A 12246-nucleotide genomic window follows, 5' to 3' on the forward strand; every position below is an offset into this window, starting at 1 on the left:
ACACATACAGCAAGAACTAGTCTCTGCACACAGCTTCTGCTCCTGGTTGTTAACAGTAGCGAGAGAAAAACAAGGCTGTGAAGTAGAGGCATGAAGAAACAAGTGCCTGGTGGGAAGAGTAAGTGCTCCCTGCCTAAGTCCTGGGTCTTAACCAGCACGGCAGTCAGGGTTCTAAAAGAGGTAATAAAACATACCACAACCTCCCTCACTGCACATGGCTGAAAATGAAAACAAAAATCTTAGGCTTCACTGACCCCTAAGCCTAAGCAAGAAAAACAGAGTTTATGGTACAGGGAAGCTCTTGTGCTGACTCACAGAACTGAAGTCTGAGGCTGCAGCAAAACGGGGTCCTTTAAGCTTCACCTGCACATGAGCTAACAATAAAACAAAACCTGGGTCAAAAGGAAAGATGGAAACTGAGAGACTCTGATCTATCTTTTGAAAACCAGTGGGTTTATACCCCAGAGAGCTATACTACCCATTGCATGCAGCTCCAACAGAGGCACAGAAAAAGATGTCATTTAGGCAATTTTAATTCTCTCCCCTTTATTATACAAAATACTTTACAATTAAAAAACATTTTTCCCCAATAGAATCATATACATATATTTATAATTACCAAGATTCAGTTACACACAAGATGGGGAGCTTCTGCACAAAGGAAAACAATGACATGATAAAGTGAAAATTAAGACTTAACACTTTCCCCACCATATTCTGGGCAGAGAGATTACATTTTAGACTTCTATTCCTATCACATTCCTCCAGATCTGAACTCTGGGACTTCCTCGTACCCTGCACAGGGTAAGGGCCCCCACTTGAGTTTGCAGCATAAGTACAATACTCTGCTCTTAAAAAGGTTCAATGAAGACATTGAGAAACTATCATCTGGCTGTACCATGAAGTTACCAGCACCCAGAAAAGGGCACCGCTGCCCACAGTTTTCCCTAGCAACCCACATATATACACATGCAAGCACACAGATGGGGAATCATGCTCAAAACCCAGAAATTTGCACCCTTTCACCAACTGGCCATGGCACCCCACCAAAGCAACCTGCACTTGAGACATATCCAGCAGGTAATCTCTGCAGAATGGCTACTGTAAGGTCTCACAGCCAAGCTGGGCGTTATTGTAAATGCAGTCTGGAAAAAGGGCTGGATGTCACAGTCTTCCCCACTTTGATCATCTACCTACCAGCAGTGTCAGTCAGTCATGGAGGTGATAGCATGAACCACTCAGAGATGCACAGGCCACAACAGACAGGTAGGTGAAGTTGCACGCTTCAGCAAGATGCTCTTTCAAAACCAGTTGTCAGGGATCTGCCCCACCAGAGCAAGGAGATGTGTGAACCCTAGTAAACGTTTTCTCTCTAAGGAAGGTCACTGCTGGGCTGGGCCAACCCTGCAGTCGCAGGGGAGCCTATCCCAGAGTCACTGCTGGAGGCCAAATGCCTGAAGCAGTGTGGGAAGATCCCGGGCATCAGCTGCCCCATACAGGTCACTTTGCCCCAGCATGGAAAGGGCCATGCGGAGCGTGCTCCAGATGTTGTCAGACATTGCGCCTTGCTGCCCCCGCGGACCTCGGCTCTTCTGCTGCATGTGCAAAGCCTCTAAGAAGTGCTCCACAGCCTCGCTGTCAACATGAGAACATACACATGCTTACTGGAGAAGATGGTACATCTCACACTCCCTCCCCCATTTGCTTCTCAACTACTTCCCCTCCAAAACAAGTCTCCACCAAATCCTGCCCTGCTCCACCACCAGAAATCCCCCTTTCCCTCTTAACAGTGACTGAAGTCCACATGGTTCCTATTCCAACTGCATCTGTATGATGCTTTGTTCTCAGGGCAGTTACACACTCGCTCTACTCTCCTCTGCAAAGGGAAGGCTGCAAGCAGTGTAGCACTGCCCTTGTAACCTATCACAGTCTCTCCCATGAACACAAGCACACTTAAGGGTCACAGCAGATCTGCCAATCCTATGCTCACCGGTGGGCACCTAAGTTGATGCAACTGATACCCAAGTTGTAGCGAGAGCGGATGTATCCTGGCTGGAGCTCCAGTGCCCGACGATATGCAGCCACAGCTTCCTCACTCCGATTCCCATTGGCCAGGGTGGCACCCAGCTTGTTCCATAGAAGATGGTCCTGGAGAAGGGGGTAGAGAGAAAGGGCTGAGAAGCTGGATATTTTTAACTGCCAAACCAACTCTCCCTTCCCCATGTGCCTTACTCCTCCACTCCAAAATGCACCTCTCACACAAGCAGCACCTCCACCCAAACCTTCACCCACAAACCTCCAGGTACCTCCAGTGTCCACACTCCACCCTTTCTTACATTGGGGCGCACACTGAGTGCGGCACTGAAGCAATCCACAGCCTTCTCGTATTCACCACTAAGGTTGAAAAGGACACCCAGGCCACACTGAACATCAGGATCCACAGTTGAGGGGTTGCTGCGCACAGCTGCTAAGAACAGCTCCTTCACCTCCATGAATAGAGAGCTGGAAAAGCACAGAAAAAGGATACCTGTGTACTATGGAGAGAGTTGGCCTTGGGTTGCTCCCTCTGCTCCAGCCTGGAACAGTCCCAGCCCTCCAAGAAGCCTCTCAATTTGTAACCCTAACTCACTCAGACAGCAGGGAGCCTAAGACACGCTTGGAAGGCCCCAGGTTTGTCCCTGAGACACTCTCCTCCGGTTCTTTCTCCAGCAGGTGGGCATAGTCTGGTTTATGGCGTAACCAGTCCCTTAGGGTCTCACATGCCTGCTTCTGCAAGGACTCATTGGTGAAGCTGACTGCTAAAGCCATAAGTGCTGTGAGGTTCCCAGGCTGCAGTTCCAAGCACCTGCAGGTCAAAGAAAAGTGAATACAGTATTAAATCTGTCTGGGAGACCCCCAGACACAGGAGGTAACACCAGACAGAGCACACACCATGCTAGCCATATGGTCCTTGAGGCACTAGACAAGGAGCCATGCTCAGAAGCTCTTTTGCAACACTCACTGTCTGAGGGCACTGATTGCCAAAAGCTCCTGTTCATTCTCTGCTTGGGTGGTTCCCAGATACTGCCAGGCCTGGAGAAGATACAGAGTGTCAGACTTCTTCACATCCAGAGAAAAAGGTCAGGTGATCAACCATAAATACAGAAATTTAAATCCACCATATTATCCCACATATTTTTAAAGTGAGCCCAAATATATGCAAGTATAGGTATTAGCTGCAGACACAAGTTTCAAAACACAAACAGAAATAGACCTGATGGCACATGGGTTCTCAAGGCCAATAAAACTGGCCTTGTTATAGTGAAAAAAGAAAAAAAAAAGGAAGTGAAGATCTATCATAAAGCAACTATTGGCAGTTTTAAACCTTTAAGTCACAGAACATCCACTTTTGAATTCTAACTGTGGCCAAACTGCAGAGGAAGGAGGGAAAAGCAGATCTCTTATTTCCTAAGAGAAAATGGCAAAGCAGCAGTGCTAATAAATGAGACCTTCAGGTAGACAGCTGTATATACTTGTGCATTAGCAAGTGGTAATCTTGGGGAGTTGACCATCAGACCTGAAAAGTAGAAGCACTGTTACTTTATTGACTCTTCAGTCATTGTGAGATCAGTACATGAAAGCCACTTCCATCTCCAGGCAGCTTTAACAGGGAATAATTAAGGCACTAACTCCAAATTACCTGTTAATTTTATATCGATAATCATCACCCCTTGCTCAGAAACAGGCCAGATAGTTGGTGGGTTTGTCAACATGAAGTACTCACTTTTTGAACACAAGTCACAAAATGCAGTATCCACTATCTCAAGGAAATAAACTGAGATTAACAAAGACCCAGACACACTGCTCAAGCAAGAAGCAATCTAATGTCTCAGATCATAGACTCATAGAATCATAGAATAGTTTGGGTCAGATGACCTTAAAACAATCCAGTTCCAAACCCCCTGCCATGGGCAGGAACACCTCACACTAGACCATATGACCCAAGGCTTTGTCCAGCCTAGACTTGAACACTGCCAGAGATGGAGCATTTGCCACTTCTCTGGGCAGGGTGTTCCAGTGTCTCAGCTGAAGAGTGATAACCCCTGAAGAAGAGCTAAGCTTCAAAGTGAAGTCATGATCTGGACCAAAGCAACCATGACATTTCCTTCAGAGCAATTGTTCAATTTAATTGCCTATTTCAATTGTCTATTTAACCACTGTACTGTGTTTGTGAAGTCCTAACTTCTGTACTTTCTGCAGGCACAACAGAATTCAGAAATGTTTTCACTGCAGCCAGAACTGTCCCAAGATTTCTTCCCCTAAGGTTTCAACTACCTCTCCATTACGCTCAGCCTGCAGCCCACTCTATCCTAAGAGAATGCCCATTCTAAAGGAGAATTAGCAATACTTCTTGATCACTTTAAAGCTTAAGTAGTTCTTCAAAACCTCTGATTACTTTTCACCTACTCCCAATACCCTAGAAAATTAGATGTCTGTATGCCCAGAAGCCAAGAACCTCTGTTTCAAGAGGTCACTCTCATCTAAGCCTCAGGATTAACGTATTAGGTATTTCCAGCCATATACAGTTAACAGAGCTAACTGTATATATGAGCTAACACATGTAGAGTTAACATACATATATACACACACACATATATATATACGAATCAAACACACAACTCTGCATTCCTGGATCCTTGAGGCAGGCACTCCATCTCCCAATCAGTTCTGCAGAAGCTGAAGTGCTTTACAGAAGTAAGTATTCACCAAATTAGGAGCTGGTAATCTATCTTCAGTATAAAAATCATTCTCTGGCCCAGAGCTTCAACTGAAAACTGTGAAGACACCAAAGCCACCTCTCAAGTTGGGGTTACACCTTCTCCTGGCAATGAGATGGAAGACCCAGACTAGGAGTCCTGGCTAACAAGCTGCTAGTCTTGAAAGCGGTTACCTGCCATAAGCATCTCCAAGCTTGCAATGCCAATAAAAACTACCACAGAAGCTAGAGAAAAGAGTTCCTTGTCTTGGCTCCATGCACAGCCTCATGTGCTCCCAAGATTTTACACAGCTCTGGGACAGAGCCTTTGCACTTCTTGTAACTGACCTTAGTCATAAACCTCCTTCCCACAGCCCTCCTGGGAATTCACATACATCAGCTACAAAACCAGAGCCACAGAAGAAAAGAGAGTGATGCTTTCATACCCCCTTCACAGCTCTTAACACTGAAGTAAGTTTTCTACACACACCCTGACACCTCAAAAGGAAAGGATCTAAGCAGCAGAACATCTAGCCAAGGCCTGTTAGCTCTGCTCTCACTCACCTCCATATGATCTGGCTTCTGTTGCACTGCAGCCTCAAAGAGCAAGACGGCATTGGGGAGGTCACCTTCCTCCAAACGCTTCCGCCCCTCTTCAAATGCATCTGGGTGATCTCTCATGGGATTATCTTCCTCAAACTGGTATCCCTAGCACGGGAAACAGACAGCGTATAATGCTTGGAGACAGGCTTAGAGGAGAAAAGCACCCCTCTGCAGTATAGCATAATCTAGTCTTGCTGCACTAGAAACACTCAGAGCTGCTGAGCAGCCAGTACCCCATCCTCTCTGCTAACTTATAGCACATCAGAGAACAATGGCTCTTCTTTCTGCCTCCTCTGTACTGATTTGCCCAAAACCAGACTTGGAGTAAGTTGCAACAGAGACTAAACATCTGGTATGGGGCCTGTCAGCTGGGGGCGGGTGGTGGCTGGCAACAATTGCACTCATTGCAAAAAATCCCAGCATTAAAGGGTAGTTTAAGTTGGGCAAGAACTGCATCTGCAGAGAAGCACAACTGAAATCAGTATTTATTCAGTACATGGCTGATTCGAGATAAGGGCATAAATTGGAGCTATGGATCAGTGGGAAAAGAAATCCTAGCAGCATCTGGGGATCTGTGGAGCTTATCGGCAAGGTAGACATACTGCCAGTCTGCTCAAAGCTGTCCATCACAGTGCTAGGGATTAGAAACCCTGTTCTTTATTACCTTGTCATATGATGAGGAGCTGATGTCTTCATAATCAGAGAGCCAAGGGTGAACCTCTGCATCTCTCTTGGCCATCTCCTCCCATTCTGCCTGGAGTTTGTCCCAGAAGTCCACATCTGACTGAGGGGAGAACAGAATGTGACTAGAGTACCTTAACCATAAACTGAGCTCTACAGACACACCAGAGAACACCCTCTTAATTGTTTCTAGCCCACCCCACAGCATGCAAAGGAGAGAGGTAACCCTATCATCAGCTCCCAGTTGGTACTCCAGCCCTCCTCCTCCACCAGCATTACCTCCACAGCAGTCTTTGCCTGCTCAAATTCGGTATCAAGAGTTGACATGTTCCCAGATCGCGCAAATTGATCCACCCAGGCATCAGATGTCCCCTGGAAGTTTGGAAACAGAAACACACCTTTCTTTTTAGACTCTGGCAACCTCGAGGCACATCCCAAAACTGCAGGAAGGTCTATGGTGACCTTTCCTCCCCATCAGCAAGAACTGATGGCCTGTAAAGTAGAGAGTTCACATGAATATTCCCTTCCTCCCAGGTGCTACAGGAGATGAGAAAACTCACACCACCCAAATGCCTTCCCAGCTTCTGGCTAGACTCTACTAAGAAGAGCCCAATAGCCCCTCCCCTTGCCTCCCACAGCTTAATCATCAGTAGAGCATTGCTAAGAGTTGGACTTGCTCCCAGACTGTGCACTGTGGCAAAGAGCTTTCCTCCTTCAGAGCTCGTAGAGCTGGGGCTCCTACCTGCTGCTGTATAAACTCAGTTGCCCATTGCTCTGCCTGATCTTGGTCTCTGTGGGTCACCTTATTAGCTTCGATCGATACCCTCCCATCTCCGATCTGGCGGACAAACTTTAGGAACTGCAGCAGAGAAATGAAACAAGTGTGGAGCTGGGCAGATGCTCTACCAATAAGCCCTCTGCCCACACACACCCCCCTTCACTAAGAGGACTTCTCTCTGCAAAGTGAGCAAAACAGCTCAAAAAGGTGGGGAGGAAAGGACTTCACCAGAGCCATGTTGTAGAGATGGATAATATCTAACATGGATTGTAGGGTTCAACTTCTAGGAATCAGGGAAAAAAAATGGGAACACAGGAGAGCAGGAGGCTTTATTCCTTTACTGTCTTTCCCCTCCTCAATTTCCAACACCCCTAGTCACATTAAGTATCCGTCAGTCCTGGTCAGGGAACTTCTTACCTCAGAATTCTTGAGTTTTGGATCATCCACTTTAGAGAGGAAATCACTAACAGTTTTCTTAAGATCATCCTCAGGTTGATATTCCTCATACCTGTGTTCAGAGGCAGTAAAAAAGACAGTCTGACACCAAGCAACAGTGAACTCCTTCACTAACTGTGGTCTACACAGTGGGCCAGACAACAGCACTGAGGGATACAATCCCTCCTCAGAGAGTCTCTAAAGTGATTCAGTACACTTATCTGTCTGTAAAACTCAAAATTACTACTAGGCTAACTGTGCAAGTGCCCAACATAAACAGCAGCAGAATTAAACAACTGCAGTGACAGCACAGCTCTCCACAACAATCTGGATTCCTTGGCAAGTTCACATGCTACCAGAAATTGCAAGCTTTAGCACTACAAAAAACAAGGTCATCTATCTAGGAACAAAGAAAGTAGGTCTTGTCCATAGAACAGTGTTTTGGAAAAGCATCAACTCTGCAGAGGACTCCTAGCAAGGACACAACTCAATACGTTGTCTGGCTTACAGCAGGACAGGACTACTTCCAGGTGTTACTACTACATTCGGTCTTGGTGAAGTCTTTGGAACTGGCAGCAATAACTCAGGAATGTCCACATTTGCAGAAAAGTATCAGAAAATGCAAGAGCCAGGAGGAAGAAGAATCCCAAAATGCAAAATCTCAATGCCCAAGTTGTTTGCTTGTGTTTTGCTTCTTTAATTTACAAACTTGACTGCAGTTAACGGGTACCTATACAGAGAAGTAGTAGTAGGTACCTATACAGTAGTAGAGTTGACTGTTGTTTAGACTACCACACCGAAACCACATGAAAACAATGTCTGAAAGGTTGAATCTAGACATGTGCAGAGGAAGGGCTGGATGTGCTTTGTCAGGTAGGGAAAATAAAGTGATGAAAGTTTAAAACTAGAAGAGCCTAGCACTTGGGATCTCCAAATCAAAAGCATCTGTTGTGGAAAATTCTGCTTGATTAGGAGTTTCCAAAATCACTTTAAGAAGCTTTGCATTAGGTATGAGATTAAGTTATTCTACATAAGCACAGTATCTTCCTGGAACTAGAAAACAGAACAGCTAGGATCTCTTAAAGACTTTCATCTCCAAGCACTGTCTCCTCCTTCCCCTGAAACCAAAGGCCTGAGAACTTCAATCTAGGTTAAATGACTCAAAAGCATTCACAGCAGATTTCTACCACCTATCTTCACCCACCCAAGTACCCAGCAACAATAACTAGTCTTGAGAAGACATACTCACCATTTATCTGCCAAAGACTGGTCTTCCGATTCCCCAAGCCACAGTTTCTCCTCTGACTGCTCTAAGTATTCTTCTGCCCACTTAGCAGGAGACACAGAGAGTGGATCTACATAGGACATCAGGAAGAATGGGGACAAGAGCAACATAGACAGACCATCACTCAGACGAACTTCAGATTTTGCACTCTCCTTTTCACAGTTAGCTAACGTGCAGAGAACAACTCTTCAAGTACAGGTTTTGCTTGTTTCTTCTAACTTTTTTTTATTCTGAGCTAAACCTAAATCAAGCCTTAGGTTCAGACTACGTGTTAATACAGATGCCACCATGGTGTCAACAACCTTATGATTTCCTACTTAAGTTTCACAAATCATTTGTCTGCTTCACATGGGATACTGTGTAGGTCAAGAAAATCAGCAATGGATTACAAGTGTCTTACAAAGCACAGCCTACAAAGCACTACGTTTTTCTCAGAACTTGCTCTAAGACCTTTGCAAATGCTGATTTCTATTCCCAGAAGAACGAAGGTCAAAGAATTGGCATACACGGCCCTCTATAGTGGCCACTCCTGGAAAAGAGAATAGCATCTATTTAGATCTTATTTGTAACTTCCAGATAAGCTTGTGGATGGTAACAGGACCCTATGACAGCCCCATCTCTATAGACAATGCAAGATGGCTTTTCTGGATAAACTGCTGGCTTACTTGAAACAGGAAGCTTAACCTTTGGGACAGAAATACTCATTTTGCATATTTCCAAGGTGCAAAATCCCTCCACTTCCATAAAACTGATACAAAGTATTTGGCCAAAGCACACAAAGCAATATTAACCTTTGTAACAAAGGCAAATTTAGCCTTAAGAGAGGAAATTAGAGAATACATAAGCAAGAAGTAGAACCAGACCATCTGCAGAATTTCCATCAGCTGAATCCTCACAATTTTTATAGAAGCATTTTGAATAGCCTGCTTCTCCCAAGTTCTCCAAGTAACCCAAGCTAAAAATAAAAGACCCTTACATACGAATAAAAACCTCTACACCACACTGTTCACAACTCGGCTATGCTATCACAAAGAGGTGAGTTTCCTCTCCCTCCCACCCCCCCATCAAAGCTGCTATAGTAAACACTAACTGCTGGGTCCAAAGCATCACTCCAACTTCACATGCAGCAACTCTCCACTATATCCTAGCGCGTGACTGGGCAACAACAGTAATTCCAAATAGAAGCCTTTACCTGTCACTTCAGCAATGAACTCCTGTGACCAGTCAGCCTCATTATAATCTGAAGAGACATCACCAGCACCATCTGCTGCAGTCAAGAATTCCTGGGTCCAGTTTTCAGACAGTGCCAGAGCTGCCACACCTGGAGCTACAAGAAGAAAAAACAGAAGTGAGGACTGGGGCACTCAAAGGCATCATTTAAGTGTTCCCTCATCATCTCTCATCTTGCCCTTTCTCTTTGCTAAGAACAAAATCACAGAAAGATTCTACTTGGAAGCAATCTCTGGAGGTTGCTAGTGTTCTCACAGTAGGTTAACACTAACAGAAAGGATGAGGTTGCTCAGGGCATTCATCAGCTAACTTCTTTATTTGTCCAAGGCTAGCAATTACCCACCCTCCTAGGCACCTGATCCAGTACTCAACCACCCTCCAAGGGAAGAAATGCTTTCTTACAGCTAGTCAGGTCCCCTTCCACAAGCTACATCCATTGCCCCTTATCCTTCCGCTGCAAAGATTCTGGCTGCAGCTGTTGAAGACAGCAGTTAGACACTCCAACTCCCCTGCTCTAAGGGGACCCCTCTTTCCTAGGCTGAACAAACCAAATTTCATCAGGCTTTCCACTTACACTATGTTTTCTAATCCCTGAACACTATCCACTGGCCTTGCCTCAGTACATTAGCATACTGGGAAGCCCAAATCTGGATACAATCTCACAAGCGCTGATTAGATGGGTACCACCCTGATAGGAGCTTAACTATAACACCAAGATCTTCTCCAGCTCTTCAACTACTCTAGCTCCCCTCACCTCGCTGAGGGGCCTGTCGAAAGCTTGACTGCTCAATCTCTTGCATCTCAGCCAACAGGTCATCCATCTTAAAGGTCTGGGGTGCACGGGACAGTAAAGGGGCATTCTGCTCCTGCAGGAACTCTCCAACCAGCTGCCGAAGACAGAGACAGATTACAAACACAGAAAACAAACAGGCAGAATATGGAGCATGAGAAAAAGGAATGGGCTTGTCAGAAGGAAAGATTAATATCAGGTAAGAGGAAAAATAACAGTACTGATGAAAAAAGCAGTAAGGAGATGGATCAGTCTGTTCTTACCTCATCTTCAGTGGCCACTCCCAGCGGTTTGGGTGCCTACAGGGAATAGCAGGCAATTATCCCAATGGCTTTGCCCTCATACCCTTCACACACACCTTATAACCCGATTAGTTTACATCTTCCTCAGCATTAGGCTATCAGCATTTTCTTGCATTAGATGCATGTTTATGTGGAAGCTAAAGGAGCTGGAATATCTTGAGTGACACTGTTGAAACCCTCTCACACCACCTTCCGTGTCTGGGCCTGTAAGACACACACCTCACCACAGCCATCAACATGCTCCAAGCACACGCAGACAATTCCCACAGATGGCCCCTCACCCCACAGCCCTACAGGACAAACCGCATGACTCCATGGCCCGTTTACCTAGGAAAAAAAAGCAACACTGCACCTATGTGCATCAAAAATCCCGGTACTGCTCATGGCACAGCCCTATTCCGCCAGCACACCCCTATACCCTGCGGGCTGACCCAGACACAGGCAAGCCCCACTCCCAGCCCCAGCTCAGCAAGCAGAGTGAAAGGCAACACTCACGGCTGCAGCAGCTCCTGGAGCCCCAGGAGGCCAGGCCAGCGGGCCCTGAAGTCCTTCCTGCCGCAAGGCCTTGTCCTGGGTGAAGTGGCCGGCCAGCTTCATGAGAGGGTTGGAGCCCCCACACTCCGGTTCCACCAGCTCCCTCATGGCCATGGCGCCAGAAAGGGAGGGAGGGTCGGTGCCGAACCCCACTGTGCCTGCACCTAGCCCCGGGGCGGCACAGACACCGGGTGAACGACAGGCGCAGCGATAGACTACCGGGGGCGGTCGCTGCCTGCCCCGGAACCGCGAACCGGGGGCCACCTGCCTGCCCGCCCTCCCCTACGGGTCCAGGAGCCTGTGGAGACAGCCCGGCCGCAATCCCCACCTGCGCGGGCGGGGAGGAGCCGAGCTTGGGCCAGAGTCCGCACGGGCAGAAGTCGGACTCAGGCACATACAGCCACGGCACCAGAGAACCCGCGGCAGAGCGCAGCACGGGTGGCCGCAGCCGCCCGGCTGTAGCGGGGAGCGGGAACCCCCTTCCCAGCTCCCTCCGCCCTGCCCCAACCACCCGCAGAGGACACCCGCTCGCCAGGACAGCAAGGCCGCGCCACCGCCCCCCCCAACAACAAACCCCACCCGGCCCTGCCGCCGGCCTCCCGGACCCCGGGCCCGGCGCTGCCCGCCCCGAGCAGGCGGAGAGCAGAGAACGGCGCGGCTCCATGAGGTCCCCCCGCCCGGCACCGTACCTGGGACTACCAGCGCTCGCAGGGCTCACGGGGTGGGGCGGGGCCAGCTCTTAAAGGGCCAGGCACCCCGCGAGCACCGCACCAGGGTGCCTTAAAGGGCCAGGCGCCCGCGGCCTGCCAGGGCCCGGAGGGTTGGTGGGCACTGCTCGGTCTTGCGGCGTGACGGTACAGGTGGAGCTGCGAC

At 47.7% G+C, this 12246-nt stretch overlaps 1 protein-coding gene across 2 annotated transcripts; it reads right to left on the reverse strand.

Annotated features, from left to right (window-relative positions):
• Nucleotides 1–520: 520 nt before the first annotated feature.
• Nucleotides 521–11616, reverse strand: PEX5 (peroxisomal biogenesis factor 5). Of its 2 annotated transcripts, XM_061365465.1 has the most exons (15): nucleotides 11335–11616; nucleotides 10801–10836; nucleotides 10502–10634; nucleotides 9710–9844; nucleotides 8482–8587; nucleotides 7215–7305; nucleotides 6762–6878; nucleotides 6299–6391; nucleotides 6003–6122; nucleotides 5300–5443; nucleotides 3002–3072; nucleotides 2630–2845; nucleotides 2337–2502; nucleotides 1991–2148; nucleotides 521–1635 (listed from the first exon to the last, which is right to left on the reverse strand). In XM_061365465.1, the coding sequence occupies exons 1-15, from the start codon at nucleotides 11485–11487 to the stop codon at nucleotides 1434–1436; spliced, it is 1941 nt and encodes a 646-aa protein (XP_061221449.1). In that variant the 5' UTR covers nucleotides 11488–11616; the 3' UTR covers nucleotides 521–1433. The 2 variants fall into 2 exon arrangements, with proteins under 2 accessions (XP_061221449.1, XP_061221450.1); XM_061365466.1 differs by lacking the exon at nucleotides 6762–6878.
• Between the last annotated feature and the right edge of the window lie 630 nt (nucleotides 11617–12246).

This window comes from Neopsephotus bourkii, unplaced genomic scaffold, assembly GCF_033783945.1.
Source record: "Neopsephotus bourkii isolate Nb327-2 ecotype Australia unplaced genomic scaffold, CSIRO-AGI_Nbou_v1 NB_1287, whole genome shotgun sequence".
In the NCBI taxonomy this organism is placed as follows: domain Eukaryota; kingdom Metazoa; phylum Chordata; class Aves; order Psittaciformes; family Psittacidae; genus Neopsephotus; species Neopsephotus bourkii.